Below are 16,994 nucleotides of genomic sequence, written 5' to 3'. Positions count from 1 at the left end.
AAATTGAACTCGGTTCCTTTGGGGATTCTTGTCTGCCTGAGTTTGTGGGCCCCAGTGAGAAAAAGTGAAGACGGGACCAAGATCAGCAGAGTGGCTGCCTTGGCCTTCAGCCCGAGTCAGACTCTTCGTGGGGCATTCAGGATTGACCAGGAGCCACTCTCGCTGGATCCCTGTCACTATGCCTCTGCATCTGAGTCACCGCCCTGCCTGCACTTTGCATCTCCCTGAACTTTGGTCACAGTATCCTGCGGATTGACCTGTGTTCCTGCCCGAATGCCAGCTCTCCGTGGGGCCTACTCAGAGCCTCAGCTCTGTTATCTGTGAAAGGGGAGCCTGTCGGATTCTGAGGTCATTAGAAGAATAGGAGTTGAAGTACATAAAGAATCTGCAGGGGCCCCTGGGTGGCTCAGTCGATTAAGCATCGGACTCTTGATTTCTGCTCAGGTCATGATCTCAGGGTTCTGTGATCGAGCCCCAAGTCAGGCTCGGCGTTGGGTGTGGAGCCTATCTAGGAATTTCTGTCCTCCCCACCCACCCCCCCCACGCCCCCCACGCCCCCCACGCCGCCTTTCCAGCACAAATTTGCCCTTTTTCGGTCTCTATCTCAAGAAAAGAAAAAGAATATGCAAAATATCTGGGCTCTTGGCCACTCCCCCTTCTCACTGTTTAAATGAAAATAGCTCCATCAGATGATCATCAAAAGATGTTCATTTAAGTCCACAACATTACACTGAGAGTATAACACCTCAGCCCAGAGATTGGCATCCTCATTTCAAAAATAAGGCAAAGACCCCCCCTTTTTTTTTCTATTAAATTTTAGGTCCTAGCCAAGAACGAAGTAAAAGATCATTATGAGGACATGTATATTCAGAGATTCATATCTGAGATGTGAAGACAGTTATTTTCTATTACATACAGACTCACGGAAGCAGCCACACCCTCAGGTGTTCATTCAAGGCCTCAGATATACCAGAGGAAGCAAATGCATTCAGGAAAACATAAGGTCACAGTGTACTAACCCCAATCCGTCTGCCTTACAGGACAGTACATTTGCTATTTGAAGACCTCCCAGAGCAGTAACAACCAGGCTGTGTGTGCATATATTTAGAAAATTGTCAGATCAGCCTAATGTCCTGAATGTTGTCCCTGCCCATCCTGTCCCCTGTGCTCTGTCTCTCCTGGGATCCCCCAAATAAACCTTCCACGGTTCTGTCTCTGTGTCAGCGTCTGCCATCAGGACGCCCTACAGTCGCTCCCCTTCGAGTGCACGCTGTGAAGCCCGTACACACAGAAAACAAACCGGCAGCAATGGTGGTGACGGAGAATAGTAGCAAGAGTCCCCTTTGTGGTATCTTTACTGCAAGGGGCGTAAGAAATCCTTCTGGGGAGGCGGACACAACATGTATTTAAGTCTGTTGGTGGTTGTATGAACTCTGGTGCTAGATACTCTTGAGCACATGGCGCCTGCTAGTTTAAGGGGTGTGTGGTGATCAGCAGGACAGGTGTCTGTCCCCAGGCAGTGGTCTGTTGTGATGGTGAGGAATGAACGAAGCATCCCTAGTGGCCCTGGGAGACCGGTGAGGAGGCCCTGCATTAATCCAGATTTTGTGCACTGGTTTCACCTTACCAGCTGCCCCCCAACAGCAGATGGGCTCTGAGGGGGGCTGATGGTGACAGTTTTCTTGGTAAGACCCACGATGCCCCATAATCCGCCCCCAGTTTCCTTGTTGAGGGATGGGCAGGGCAGAGGCCAATGACAAGAGACCCATTCCTCCCTCACCACACAGGAGGAGTTGGGTGTATGCTTCTGTCACTTTTTAGTCCTTTACTCCAATCCATTCTGCACCACAACTCCTGGGTCTTGCAAAGCCCTCCTTCTTCCCGGGTTGTGGAAGCAGCCATCCTCCAGTAGCTTTGAGGTCGTGGCTGGGCCACCAAGGTGTCCAGGTCTGTCTGTCCACATGCTTCCCAGGAGTGGCTGGTAACTGCACTGCTGTAGTCAAGGTCAGCCTGAGCAGCCTTTGACAATGGGATTGCCATGCCCTGTGAGCAGGGTCTGGGCCGAATGATGGCAGGAGAGAGGGGGAGACAGGAGAGGTGGTTCCCTGTGGTCTTGGACAGGGCTGCACAGAGCAGAAGGCCTGAGGGCCTGCGGAGAGATAGGGAAAGAGACTGTCAGGGAGAGAGACACTGAGTGAGTGGTGGGGGGATTGGGCAAGTCCTAGAAAGTGAGAGGAACAAAGAGAGAGACACAGGGTAGAGAGAAGCAGAGACAAAGAGGAATTTCAAGGATGAAAAGAGGTTGCTGGTCTAGGTGTATGGAAGTGGACCGTGGACCAGGGTGGAGGAGGTCGATGTGTAGGTGCTTTGAGCATTGGGACCCGAGAAGGTGGGAAAGCAGGTGATCAGATTTCCCTGAGCCCAAAGCTCCCACCTTCCTAGGGCTGAGCTTTGCAGAGGCCGTTTCACTTGGGAAGATGGGCACACGTCCTTTTGCATGGACTTGTGGGGCCGAGCCTCAGGATCTGTCATGGAGAGAGATGGCTTGGCTGGACCTGAGCATGCTCTGTCCCTCCAGCTGAGGGGCCATGGCTTTGAGCATTGTAGGGATTCCCAGTGCGGCCAGGAGAGGGCGCCCGCGCACCTCCACCGGGACGCGGAGGTTTCTCTGCGTTTGCTGACCCAGGGCATCTCAGAGCAGGAAGGACTTCTGTAGCAGCCCAAGGATCCAGCCCCACTCTGGCTGCCCCAGGATAGAGAGCCAGGGCTGTGGTTCCAGTAGGTTCTGCCACCACCCTGTGGGAGACCCTGGGGGCTTTGCAGCAACTTGGTGCCTCCTGACGTGCCACAGACAAGCTGCTTTGTTGGGTGAGTGCTGAGGAGGGGGCTCTGGGTGTCTTCCCAGGACATGCTGGTAGGTGAGCAGCACAGTCGCTTGCATTTCCTGAGCTGTTCCCCTGGTTCATTCCTCCCTTTCCCTGAGGGTATTTCAACAAGACGTATTTTACTCAGGGATCCGTGGATTGAGGGGTCCTGCAATGTCACATCAGAGATGCTGTGGTGGTTTTGTTACAGCTGGAACCAGAGCCCCAGGTAAAAGCACAGAGTGTCCTCCACTTAAACATGCGTTTACTGCACAGTTAATTGGTAATGTTTATAGGAAGAGAACATGATTAGATTTTTTTTTTTTTTGTCACTAATGCAACATACTATCAATTGCTGTTAAGCTTGGAAAACTGCACTTGGTTAACACTGATTTCAAGGTTAGTGAGCACTCTTAAGCTTCAGGTCCCATGCCTCCTGAGACTCCAGGGAATGGGAATTTTTTTCCTGGAGGAGGAAAGTGTTCACTGTTTTGCAGTCAAGGTATAGACTTTAGGTAGTCCTCCATCCCTTGTTAAAGGAGTATGTCTTTGTCCCTGGCAAGTTTTGAAGAGTGCTTATTAGAAAAGTTGCTTGAATTGAAACTTCTAGACTCAAATAGTGGAGTTCGGGTTTTCATGGGACAGAAGTTGTTATTTAGGAAGTATCAGTGTTGGGACTGTAAGTGATAATAAAAGTAAGGAACCATGCCAGTCATTTGGCGTATGACGTGGAGCACTGCACTAATTTCTCAATGTTTCAGATCCCAGGGGTCATGATATTGAATATACACATGTGAGGAGAGGGTTGGTGCCCTGCTGTCATTACTGGCACCCCCCATCCTGCACACACAGTGACTGCCTATACTGCAGTTGCCGGCAGCTCTTTGCCTGAGTGTGTCCATTGGCTTCCTAATGGCTTCTTTAGCTGGGGCAGTGAGCTCTTCTGCCAGGTAATTCATGTCCACGAGAGCAGCACTCATTCCATGCAGGTCTTTTCATACATGGGCGGGATGACTCAGGGCTGTTCTGCACAGTCTTCTGGACGTTCCCAGTAGACGGAGAGTTGCCCACAGCCGTGACCTCTAAACTAATACCGTCTTGTGTGTTGGCTCGACTCCTTCACGTCTTAGCTCCTGTCATTGCTTCCTGAAGACCCTTCCAGAGAAACTACTTATACCACATCCTTGTCTTAGAGTCACTTTCTGAGGGACCCAACCACTCCTAACTCCTGGTGCTGCCAAGAATCGTGGGTATTGTCCCTCTGTGCCCCAGGAGAGAATCTGCTTTTAAAAGACACACGTTCTTGGGAGATCTCAAAGCTGGGTCATGAGAATCAACTTACATTTTTCCCTTGTGTGTGAAAACTTAAAAGCCACACATACAAGGTGGTGGACTGACATAGATCACAGTGAGATTATTCAACTTGTCACACAAAGTGGAATGCTCAGGCTGGAAGGAGACATTTGTTGTAGGATCATTATCAGTGGCACTATTATTGAGCTCAAATACCCTAGCCTTTGAAGGTTCTTCTTTGACTCCTGTTTTGTCCATAAGGGTACTGTGTGGCTATATGCCCACCCTAGATACATCCCCAGTCCTTATCTTTGTCTCCAGTCCTAGACTCACTGTCATCCAACCCCACCTCCCCTGTTCCCACTTTCTGTGTCACGTCCTCCTTTTCTGCTCCCCAAGGTTTCCCACGATCCATCTTGGCTCCAGACTCCCACCCTTCAGCTGTCAGAGGTTCCTTGGGTCCTCCATCTCCCCTGATCCCCTCTGATTAGTAGGAGGGGATGTGAGTATGACTGAAGGTCCTGCTCTGCCTTTACTTAAGTCCTGGGACTGCACGAGGGAATGGGCCCCAGTCTGGAGTCCTGGATTGCCTGGATATTGATCTATGGCAAAGAAGTAATTGAATTCAACACAATTACGTTGAACTCGAGGCTTTTGCCAGGCACTGGGAAGAGCACCAGCATATTTTGGGAGGGGTGGTGGTCGGGAGACACACCCAGTGCTTAGGCCTTGCCCTGAGAAATGGTCCAGTTATAAAGACAGTAGCTAAAAAAATGCAAGGCAAGGAAAGGTAAGGAATAGGATGTCAGGCTTATTGAGTGCTTTATGTCAGGTGTGCGTCAGTAATCATTCTGCTCTCAGGCGACAGTGCCCTACAGTAGAAAAATCTCATTGTCACCCCCATTTTGGAGATGAGCATGCTGAGGCTCAGAGAAAGGCACACAGCTAGAGAGTGAGGGAGCTAGGGTTCCAACCAACGGAGAGCCTTCCCTTCTACCCAAGACTCTATGAGCTTTTATAGAGCTACATGCCACTTGATTCTTTCTGGTGAAGGGAGCAAAGGGGTATTTAAATCCTCATAGAACTCAAAATATTCTTCGTGGAGAAGAGAAAACAGAATAAAAGGCCTACCCCGGGAAGAATAGATTCAGAGGGCCTGTCTTGGGGGAAGACTCAGCATTGACCTCAGGCCAGTGGCTTCTTACTCCACCTCTGATGAGGTTATTTACCAAACAGAACCTTTATCGGACCCATCAGGTTGTTCCCCAAACTTACTGGACTCTGATGTAGACTGAGAGATTTTTTTATCAAGCAGATGTGAATCCTTTCTCAGGCTCTGGGTTTCCGTGCCTGAACTTCTGAGGACCAAGAATGAGGACCTCTTCATGTGAAAAGGATGCAGGAACCAGCTTGAAAGGGTCACCACTGTCCAAATGAAGACAACCTGCAGATCAAAATGAATCATGGCAGGAATAGTTTCCCAATACTGAATGATAATCCATGAGTCTAGAGTACTCCTTAAGAAAAGCTTTGAAAATCGAGATTGAGAGAAGGGAAAGATCTTTACAAAAGATTGCTCAGAATTAAAGATACAAGTAGACAGTGGAAAGAAGAAATCACCTTTAAACAAACATAACAATTCAGCCACCAGTTATCAGTAGATGGTCTTTAGGGGAAATGATGTTAGGGCACAAGATATGGACTGTGGGAACCACGGTGAACTTAACACCACTTACTTACAGTGAAACTAGACTTTTTCCATGTGGCTCATGAGGCAGGATCAAAGTGAAGGGCATAATATCAGATAGTAACAGATTTTAAAAGGAGAAGAAAAACTAGAGAAGTCTGGACAAATAGAACGCACATCATGAGATGATAAATGTAAAGTCAAGGAGAAAAAGTCCCATTGAATGCGAATGGACAAAAAGATCCAGATAAAAATCCACAACTTTCTAAACCAACCAACCGACCAACAAGGGCAAGCTTTTGCAGTGCCTGGGTGGCTCAGTCAGTTAAGCGTCTGCCTTCAGCTCAGGTCATGATCCCAGGGACCTGGGATTGAGCCCCACATCCAGCTCCCTGCTCAGCGGGAGTCTGCTTCTCCCTCTCCCTCTGCCCCTCCCCCCACTCATGCTTTTTCTCTCTCTGCTCTCTCTTTCAAATAAATAAATAAAATCTTTCAAAAAAAATGCAGGAAAAATAAAATCCTCGAGTGGCAAATTTTCACAGCCCTCTCTCAGCAGCCCCCAAACTAGTAAGGATACAGAAGATTGGACAGTTAAAACATCTGAATGTAGAGGTAGATACATAATCATATAAAGTACATAGCATATAGAAGGAGATACAAAATAAAGACATAAAATACATGTATAATAATTATGCATTTAGATATTAGATAAGATAAAATAGAAGTTAAAAAATAAAACTATTCTACATTCGTATAAAATGAATATATACAGATACAGAAATATGTATATATATTAATACATACAGTTATACACAGAAATCTATAGGTTATTTTACCAAGAAGATAAAGGAGAGTCATTATTTTTAAGGACATATCATATGTTTATAAAATTTAAGCATGAATTGGACATAAAGCAAGTCTCAATATATTTCAGAAGAGTGAAACCCACAAAGGATGTTCTTTGATCACAGTTGCAAATGTGCTGGATCATTGAAGAAATGATAACTAGCATTGCCACATATGTTTGGTAATTGAATAGCCTTTTGAACAAAACTACAGAAGGAAATCTGAAAGGAAAAATCAGTGGGAACTGGATGAAAATGATACTGAATAAATGGCAGTAAAATAGACCTCTTCTGTCTTGGGAATTTGCCTTTGGATAGAAAGATTTATGGTGTTCAAATCATCCCATATTAAGGGAGAAGGTGTTACACGTTAAACATCCCTAGAAATGCCCCTTATCTCTGTCACCTTATTAGGTGTTAGTGTGGGGTTTACATTATGCACATAAATGGAAAAATGCCAAGCTGCATCTCATGCTTGATCTGTGTGGGATCTCCATGACCATTTTAATTCATAAAGTTCATAAGCTTCTCTCTCAAGGGACTTCTGGACAACACCCAGGGAGTGTGGCACCACCAGGAGCCTGAGAGAGGGTGAGGAAGAATCAGAGGGAGATAGGGGTCGAGAGAAGAAGGGACAATGAGGAATTGCAAGGAGGAAAGGGGGAGGTGGTCCAGGTGTGTGGAGGCCGTGGGCCAGGGAGCCCTCCTATACCAGAGGGGCCTTGCTCAATTTCCAAAACCAGGCCCCAGATCCTGCAGCCTGGAACTGGCACAGATGCATTGCTGATCTCGACCCAAAGTATTCGAAAATAAGGTCCGTGTTCTCCCTCCGGAGCTAGCAATGTGCAGCAGGATGGGGGGGTTGCTATCCTCATGTCCACTGTGGATCCTGATGCAGGATGGTAGGTGGACAGTTTCCAACCCCAAGCATTCGGGGCGCCTGGGTGGCTCAGTCTTTAAGCATCTGCCTTTGGCTCTGGTCATGATCCCAGAGTCCTGGGATCAAACCCGGCATCGGGCTCCCGGCTCAGCTTCTCCCTCTCCCACTCCCCTGCCTGTGTTCCCTCTCTCACTGTCTCTCATTCAGAGTGAGAGAGGGAACAAGTCAAAAAAAAATCTTAAACAAAACCAAAAAACAAACCCCAAGCATTCTCTTACATCCAAGCAGAAACGTCATACTTCACCAAGCTTCTTCTAGTTGTGACCGGATGGCAATTAGTATTTGAAGGTAAAATGGGTTCCTTCCCAGACTGATGGAAACGATTTCATCCATCTTCCATGTCTAAATCACTTTTCATTGAAAACATTATCTCAGGAGACATGCAGTAATTCATAAGGCATGTGTAGCTCCCTCTAGGTTTGCATTTGGACCCTGTCACCTATGTGTTCCCAAACACTTGATTGGCAAAGTTGAAACTACGCTGTCACGATCAAGATCATGGTGCTAGATGATGTCTTACCTAAATGGAATTTCAATATCCTGACCTGACCGGAAATTATTCTGTTCTTAAGAGGGAGAAGATTGAAAGCAAAATTAAGATAGTGTACTGGGTGTCAGTGTTTTATGTACTAGGAACCTTTTGGTGGGTAAACCCAAGCACGTGAGTTTGCATTATGTCAATTTGCAGTCTGTATTTTGGAGGGGAGTGGTGGCAGCGCTAGCAGTTCCCTAGTGACATTGACAAAATCGGTTTCATTCTTCAGTGACACAGAAAGGAGAAGGTACAGATGTCTTTGTGTCTGAGGCACCGTCACAAAGCCCTGTCCCAGTCTGGAGAACAGGCTTGGCGGGACCCAAGCACCCTCAGTGCCTGCAGCTGAGCAGCCATGGCTTGGAGAATTGTAGGGATTCCCAGGGCAGCCGGCAGGGGGCGCGCGCGCACCTCCGACGGGGGGGCGGGGGCGCGCGCGCACCTCCGACGGGGGGGGGGCGGTTTCCCTGAGGGCGCAGCAACTGCCTGCTGTAGGAAGACTTCATGGCCTTCTCTGACCCAGGGCACCGCAGGGCAGGAGAGGTTTCTGCTGCCCCCCGAGGACCCACTACCCTCCGAGAGCCATGGCTGCGTTTACCAGCAAGTTCTGCCGCCGCCCTGGGAGAACCTGGGGCCTTTGCAGCAACTTGGTGCCTCCTGAGGAGCGAAGGAGAAGCAGCCTTGTTGGCTGAGTGCTGAGCAGGGGGCTCTGGGCGGCTTCCCAGGCCCTGCTGGTAGGTGAGCAGCACAGTCGCTTGCATTTGGGGGGCTGTTGCCCTGGTTTGGTCCTTATTTTCCCTGAGGGTATTTGAACAAGAGGTATTTGACTCGGGCATCCGTGGATGGAGGGGTCCCGCGACGCCCCGTCAGAGATGCTGTGGTGGTTTTGTTACAGATGCAGGCTTGTTTCTGGGGAGAAATCCTGACTCCAATTAAGAGGAAGGGGAGCAGCATTTAGTTGGGAGGTGAAGACGCTAACTGCTGCCTCTCAGGACCTTCTAGAAGAATGAGCTGGGATCCCACTTTCTGATTTCTGCTGGAACCAGAGCCCCAGGTAAAAACCAAGTACCGTCCAGTTTGTAACCTTAAAGGTAGAAACTCTCAGGGAATTATCAGCCCAGGTCGGGTTTCTTTGGAAGGAAAGAGACTTGAATGCAGGACAGAGAAGCTGTGATTCAACCGTAGGCACATTGGGGAATATCAGAGAGGCTCCCTGTTTTCAGGAGGAAAGGGGGCAATTTGGAAGGCTGTTAAGAACCGAAGGTCCATTGGTGGCATCTGGGAGTTCCAAGTGTTGTAGCTTCTCGTGGGTGAGCCCTGTTGGAGGAGGTGAGGGGGGGATATAGAGATGAGAATAGAGTTCTGCTAGCTGGAGTAGTGGAGTATCCATGTGCGAGGTCAAGTCCATGTCTTCCTGTTGGGTCCCCACTTTATTTGGAGGGGTAGTGTGTGGGGGCTCCCCCTGCCCAAACCTCCTGCCTGTGTTTTGTGACATTTCCCGTTAGGAGTTTTCAAAATTACCCTTTTAAAAAAATTTTATTACGTTAGTCGCCATGCAGTACGTTAGTTTTTGATGTAGTGTTCCATGATTCATTGTATTTGTGTAACACCCTCACTCCTTCTGATCAAGATTTGCTTTGATGAGCAAAATAAATCAGAGAAAGATAAATACTGTATGATTTTACTCATCTGTGGAGTTTATAAAGAAAAAAAAAACAAATGAGCCAAGAGAAGAAAAAAGAGTCAAACCAAGAAACACTCTTAAGTAGAGAGAACAACCTGTTGTTACCGAGGGGAGGTGTTTGGGGGAATGGGTTGAATAGGTGATAGGGATTAGGATGAGCACCAGGTGTTGCCTGGAAGTGTTGAAGCGCTAGATTGTACACCTGAAATGAGTATCATAGTGTATGTGGACTAATTGTAAATAAGAACTTTAAAAAAGTTTCCTTGGGAGAATTTCTTTTTCTCTTTAGGATTTTATTTATTTGTATGTATGTATGAGAGAGAGACAGAGAGGCAGAGAGGCAGAGGGAGAAACAGGCCCCCGCTGAGCAAGGATCCCAATGTGGGACTCAATCCCAGGACCCTGGGACCATGACCTGAGCCAAAGGCAGACGCTTAATCGACTGAGCCGCCCAGGTGTCCCTGGAAGGCTTCCTGATCAACAGTCAAGTTCTTTGTAGTTAGTGGTTTTGTGTTTCAGTGCCAGCAAAGCTTTTTCAGATTGGCATGTCTCATGTTGGAGGGAATGTGCATGGCAGTTGTAGACTACTCAAGTGACACCTGAGGAACAGGGAGGGTTAGATGGGAGAAACTCACGAACTTCCCATGTGAAGTCTGTATCTGCTCAAGACTGAGACCAGTGAGCCAGCATCACTTCATTGGAGACAGTGTTTCTACAAAGGACTGAGAGACAGCAAGTACAGAATCAAAAACAAGATGACAATTCCAAACCATATGCTGGTTTTAATCCAGGACCCTAGGTCTGAAAGGAGCCAACTGAAAATATTTATTGGCACTTGTTTGGACTGAAGGCAAACCCGGAGTCCTGTATGCCTCCTGGAAGTGTCCTCCCCCAGTGGCTAGAAACAAAACAGACAAATACTGCAGGAATGCACTGAATGAAATCACTGAGCACATTAGGGAACATAGAGTACACTGAAGAACATGAAGCAATAGTTAGAGAACTTGTTGCAAGAATAGGAATACTTCTGGGACATTTCAAAACAGTATTGTTCTTTCAAAAGAACTGTTTAGAACTATATGGGTTATCAGTAGTGGTCTGTTATGTTGTAAATTCAGAAACCATGCATTTGGATTAGAATCAGGATTCAGTTAGTAGTTGAGGTAAAAGAAAGACTTTTGAATTCTGAACCTTCTAAACCTCTAGAAATGCTCACAAGATCAAAAGGAGGCGATTTTAGGGAAGATCATAATCCAAAGAGGTTTCCTCCTTTTGCAAGAGACTGGGATATGCAGAAAATGGCATGTTCTTTGCACAAAAGAGGTAGAAGGAGCAACAGTGAGAAAAGGAATGCAGGCCTGGTCTGGACATGTGGGGCAAGCTGTCTCCCCAGATGTTTTCTATTGCAATTTGGGAAGTATTTACCTTCTTGTCACCAGCTGGTGTACAGGTCCAGTCAGGGTTTGGTGCCTTCTTTAAATGTGTCCCGTGGACCCAAGAGTCCATTCCCTGGGATTTGGCAGCACAAGGTTTGGTTAGCAGTATGTGATAAGGGCCTCTCAAGGGAGGTTGAAGAGAATCTCTGTGGAGGTGTCTTTTCCAATGGAGAGACTCTCCAGGTTGCAAGGTGTGATGATCAAGGTAAGTGTCCGCTGGGAGTGGCCTGTGAAAAGATTGCTCTGCTACAACATGGTTAGTTTTAATAGAAGCAACTAGATGTTTGCATTATTGAAATATATCCCCTTTTCCCACCTGTGGGTCAAAAGGGGCAGTGGTCGAATGCATGGATGTCCAGTGACTGTCTCCAAGGGTGAGAGTCTGAGTTCCAAAGGGTGTGGACTTGAGATTTCGAAGGAGTAACAGCAATGCCTTTGTCCCAGGTAGTTGGAAAATTTGCACATTTTGCTCATTGAGTCCCCAGTATTGCCATTATTGCATTGGACCATCTGTGAAGATAGGGGTTAGTAATGTACAATGAAAGTGTTGTAAAACTGGCCAAACATCACAAACGGGGTGAGGGCCCTGCACGGTAGAATGGGTTTTCTGGTCACTGTGTAGTTCAAGAGGGCTTCCCTGGGAGGGATAATTTTTTCTAACAGGATTTTAGCCACACACGAGTCATTGGCCTTTCTCCAAGGGAAAGCTTTGGTCCAGTGAGGAAACATAGGCACATTGACTAACACTTATTTCCATGAGATGAGGAAGTGGCATGAAATCCACTTGCCAAATCTCAAAGGGTTCATTGGGCAGTTTAAATGCCCACGGGAGGTATGGATTTCTTTCCCAGGATTGTATTTTGGACCAATGGGAGGAGCAAGGTAGGCACTTTTTTGCAGCCTTCTTAATATTTCCCCACCAATATTGGTTCATGAACACTATCAGTTTGTTATTAGACCAATGGTTTAATGTTTGTACTATTGTCAGGCATGGGAATTTTAGAATTTTGGGGAGGGCCAGATTGTTACTTGATCCAAGGCAGAATTCTCTCTTTTTATCAGTCATTAGATTCCCAACATTGTTTCTCCTTCTCTGGGCCCAGTTGTTGGGCATATCTGATCAATTTTTCCAAACTGTCAATTGGTAGGACATCCCTTCAGAACATGACAGAGGCCTGACTCTCAAGCTCCTTTTGAGCAGATTTTTTGGCAGAAATGTCAGCAAGGCTGTTTCCTCTGGCCCCCAGGGAGTCAAGTGCAGAATATCCCTGGGACCTTAATAATAGCTAGATCTGCAGGCAAAAATATGGCATCTGATGAATTTTGGACATCGCCATTTTTTAAATTTTTAAATTTTATTATGTTACTCACCATACAGTACATCATTAGTTTCTTTTTTCTTTAAAGATTTTATTTATTTATTTGACAGAGAGACCCACAGCAAGAGAGGGAACACAAGCAGGGAGAGTGGGAGAGGGAGAAGCAGGCTTCCCGCCGAGCAGGGAGCCCGACGTAGGGGCTCGATCCCAGGACCCTGGGATCATGACCTGAGCCGAAGGCAGACACTTAACGAGTGAGCCACCCAGGCGTCCCTGTACTGTGGAGTTTTATGGTTTTTATATTCTGGTTTTTCATGACCTATCTTGTTTTTCCGTCAAAACCAAACTATCCTGTCTCCTTGTGCCTCAGGGCGCTACTGAAAATCTAGTAAGTGATTTCCAGTATAGAGGAAGGACTGGATCCGTGATCCATTCCTCCCACAGTTTTGATCTTTGAGATAATACCTTAACTCAAAAGTGCTCTAATGGCAAGCAGGTATTATAGGCCATAGCATGTAGGTGGAAGGACTGCAAATTGAGGACTTTTCGTTTCATCATCAGCACACCACCCTATGCGCAGTCTCAGTCAGCTAGGTGTCTAACTCTTGATTTAATTTTGGCTCAGGTCACGATCTCATAGTTGTTGGATTGAGCCCTGCGTCAGTGTCAGGCTCCACATGCAGCAGGGAGTCTGCTTGAGATTCTGTCTCTTCCTCTGCCTTCCCCACGTCCTCCCCTCCCCCGCCTCGATCTCATGCACTCTCTCTCTGTAATAAATAAATTAATCTTTAAAAAATGAGTCAGAAAAAGATAAACATTCAGATTTTAAAATCGAAAAAGGACAGTAAACAGCAGAAAAACTTCAATCTTACTAGTAATCAAAAGACAAGTAAGATTACTCACTTTTTTTTTTTTTTGAGATTATTCACTTTTCACATTGGCCAAGACTTAAAACCTGATAATATCCAATGTTACTTGCTCCTTTACTGTCTGTAAGGGTTTTTGTAAGTTTCATGTTATTTCTTCCATAAATGTTTGATAGGATTTACCAGTAAAACCACCTGGGTCTGGGGCTTTCTTTCTGGTAAGGTTGTTAATAATTATTTCAGTTATTAAAATAGATACCGGATCATTCAGATTTTTGTTTTATTTTGTGTGGTATGTTCTATTTTTTGAGGCATCTTTCCATTTCATCTACATTGTTGAATTTGTTGACCTAAAACTGTTCATAGTATTTTCTTGTTATCTTTTTTTTTAAAGATTTATTTATCTATTTTAGAGAGAGAATGTGAGAGACTGGTAGAGGGGTAGAGGGTGAGGGAGAGCGAGAATCTCAAGCAGGTTCCCCACTGAGTGCAGAGCCCAACATGGGGCTCAATCCCATGACCCTGAGATCATGACCTAAGCCAAAACTGGCTAAGGCCAACACTTAATCAACTGAGCCACCCAGGCACCTCTGTCTTTTTAATATGTGTAAGATCTGTAGCGATAACTCCTTTTTTATTTCTGATACTGACATACAAAAATGTTATGTTAAAGGATGATCATCCAAGCGTTTTATAAAGTAAAAAATTGAAAAAAAACTAAAAACCAAACCTCCAACAATAAGGGATTAGTAAAGTAAAAAACTTTATCATCTTGACAGAATGAACTACTACATGTCCCTTAAAATTATATGAAAACTATTATGAAATAATACTGCAGACTTACCTGGATGACTAAAGTTTAAAAGATTCATAGTAACAAGTGTTGTTGAGGGTATGGAGCAAATAGAACTTTTTTAAAAAAGGTTTCTCTTTAAATTCCAGTTAACATACAGTATAATATTCATTTCAGGTGTAGGGTTTAGTGATTCAGCAAACCAAACAACATCCAGTGCCCATCACAACAAATGTGCTTCTTAATCCCCACCACCTGTTTCACCCATCTCCCCACCCACCTCCCCTCTGGCAACCATCAGTGTGTTCTCTATAGTTATAAGTCTCTTTCTTGGTTTGCCTCTCTCTCTCTTTTTCCTTATGCTCATTTGTTTTGTTTCTCAAATTCCGCATATGATTGAAATCATCTGATATTTGTCTTTCTCTGACTGACTTATTTCGCTTAGCATAATTATGCAAATGGAACTTTTATTCAGCCTCCACTGTGGTAGGAGTATAAATTGGGAATTAGAAAACTGTGGTAATATCTTAATCAAACTTAAAATATGCATACCTTATGATTCACATCTCCCCTCCTAGATCTATATCAATCATCAATCTTTGCATATATTCAGCAACAGACATGTAGAATAATATTCAAAGCACCTTTATTCATGTTATCCCAGATTGGAATCAATCCCATTCTCTCACCAAAAGTAGAGTGGATAAGTAAATTTTAGGTGTATTCATACAATGGGATTCTACATAGCAATGAAGAAGAATGAACTATTGATACAGATACAATGACATGGATAAATCTCACAGGCATTATTTTGAGAGAAAGAAGTCAGACACAAAAGAGTACAGACGGGATGATTCCATTTGTATAAGGGAGCAGGCAAAATTAATCTATGGTTTTAGAAGTCAGAATAATAGTTACTGATGGAAAGAGAGGCTAAAGGTAAACCTTGAGACCAGTTAGAGGTAAAGAAAGGAAGTGGTTCATTCAGAATTAACTCCAGTAGGGAGTGCTCAGAGGAGAGACTTCCTGAGCAAACTTTAGTTGAGTTTTTTAAGTTGTGTCAAAACACTGGGAAAGCAGGTTTGCGATTTAGAGAGTGGGATGTTCAAATTGCTTGTCATATTTAACATTCCTGTGACTTTTGTGGTTGGCCAGGTCTGAATTGGGATGGCCCATGGAATCTGCTTGCAGGCATCTGCCACTCAGAATTTTTTTTTTTTAAGATTTTATTTATTTATTTGAGAGAGAGAGAATGAGAGAGAACACATGAGAGGGGGGAGGGTCAGAGGGAGAAGTAGACTCCCTGCCGAGCAGGGAGCCCGATGCGGGACTCGATCCAGGGACTCCAGGATCATGACCTGAGCTGAAGGCAGTCGCTTAACCAACTCAGCCACCCAGGCGCCCTGCCACTCAGAATTTATTGCTCTTAGGATTTAATGGACTTTTCCCAATTCCTGAAACTGCTTTTAGGTACAGAAATTTACTTCTAAGTTCATAAAAGGAGGAGTTCAGTTTTCACAGAGGCGTGAGGACATGAGGGAGCCTATTAGGGTGCTGGGAATATCTTATGTCCTAATCTAAATGTGATTACAGGTGCATAAATATGTAAACATTCATTGGGCTGTTCATGTAAGATTTGTGTACTTACTGAATATATGTTTTACTTAATTAAAAATTTTAAAATGGTATTATGTAAATATGCATTATTGCACAGAAAAACATTTCTCTTATATTGCTGAATGAAAAAGACAAGTTATGCTAGAACATTTCTCCTTGAACTCACTTCTACTAAAAAAGTGTTTCTATATACGAAGAAAGAAGACTAGAAGAATATACACCAAAATATGAGATGGTGAATGACTCTTATTTTTTTATTTTTGTTTATTTGCATTTTCTAAACTTTCTGTAATGCTTATGTATCTGAGGTGGTCCAGAGCCCTCCCCAGACCACCACAGCCCCACGCTCAATAGCAGTAACCACAAGCATTTACCGCCTCTGACCCCAACACACCTGGGACATCATCAGCTCTACCAGTCCACCAGAAGGAACCATCTTCATCCATGATCCCTCTGTCCCCTGTGAGGTAAGCCATGTGGACTCTCGCTGAAGCATATTCCTCCCAGCTCACCTGAGAGAAGAACAAATTCAGAAACCTAAATTTACGTAACTTCCACAATCATTTAATGGCATGAGCTGAGCACTGTGCTAGCCCTGAAGGGAGATAGAGAGAAATAACACAAAATCTGCACTCTCCAGGTGCTTCCCAGAGAGAAAACGCACATAGATCTTTGTTGGTGACTTCTGTTAGCACCAGGTCTTTTTTTTTTTTTTCTTCCCATCTGGAAACAGGAATAAGGATGGTACTTTACCCAGAGGTTTTTTCCTGAGGCTGAAATGATGCAGTGCAAGCATAGCATTTAGCATAGGGCCAGTGGCCGTGTGTGCAAGGGACGCTGGCTTCTATTTTCTTAGGCTCATCATCCATCAAACACAATCACTGCTCTTAAATTGTGCCTTTAATTTCCACACTGTCCATGGCTTTCTATCAGAAGGTGACTTTGGATTTATGTTCTTACACCAGAAACACAACACAGTGATTAGTACAAATACCCCTTAGCACAGACAACCTCATTTTGCTTGATCATTCTGTAGCGTATCCACAGATTCTTTTTTTAAAAAGATTTTAAGGGCACCTGGGTGGCTCAGTCATTAGGCGTCTGCCTTCGGCTCAGGT

At 45.1% G+C, this 16,994-nt stretch overlaps 1 protein-coding gene and 1 long non-coding RNA gene across 34 annotated transcripts in view; one reads left to right on the top strand and one right to left on the bottom strand.

Moving 5' to 3' along the window:
• Nucleotides 1–9,355: 9,355 nt before the first annotated feature.
• LOC135364556 (uncharacterized) lies at nt 9,356–16,393 on the bottom strand. The gene is made up of 3 exons (XR_010411909.1): nt 16,271–16,393; nt 11,271–11,791; nt 9,356–9,478 (listed from the first exon to the last, which is right to left on the bottom strand). It is a non-coding gene; the product is annotated as an uncharacterized LOC135364556 (long non-coding RNA).
• Nucleotides 9,465–16,994, top strand: part of LOC135364553 (acyl-coenzyme A synthetase ACSM1, mitochondrial-like) — a 36,635-nt gene continuing 29,105 nt past the window's right edge. For 29 of the 33 annotated variants that reach the window (XR_010411886.1, XR_010411888.1, XR_010411884.1 and 26 more), the window contains exon 1: nt 9,465–11,486. Coding sequence is in view for 8 of the 33 variants with exons in the window: in XM_064592718.1 (XP_064448788.1) it covers nt 11,054–11,486 (433 nt within the window). In the remaining 25 variants the exon portion in view is untranslated. Of the gene's footprint in view, nt 11,487–11,767; nt 12,164–16,205; nt 16,344–16,994 lie in introns of those variants that run through there. The other 4 variants (XM_064592724.1, XM_064592723.1, XM_064592726.1 and 1 more) reach the window with 3 other exon arrangements.

The sequence above is a fragment of the Mirounga angustirostris genome, unplaced genomic scaffold (genome assembly GCF_029215605.1).
Source record: "Mirounga angustirostris isolate CCGP_5_RB_7025 unplaced genomic scaffold, mMirAng1.0.hap1 SCAF_5, whole genome shotgun sequence".
NCBI lineage: Eukaryota > Metazoa > Chordata > Mammalia > Carnivora > Phocidae > Mirounga > Mirounga angustirostris.
The sequence above is the reverse complement of the archived record's forward strand: the minus strand, read 5'-3'. Positions and strand labels throughout refer to the sequence as shown.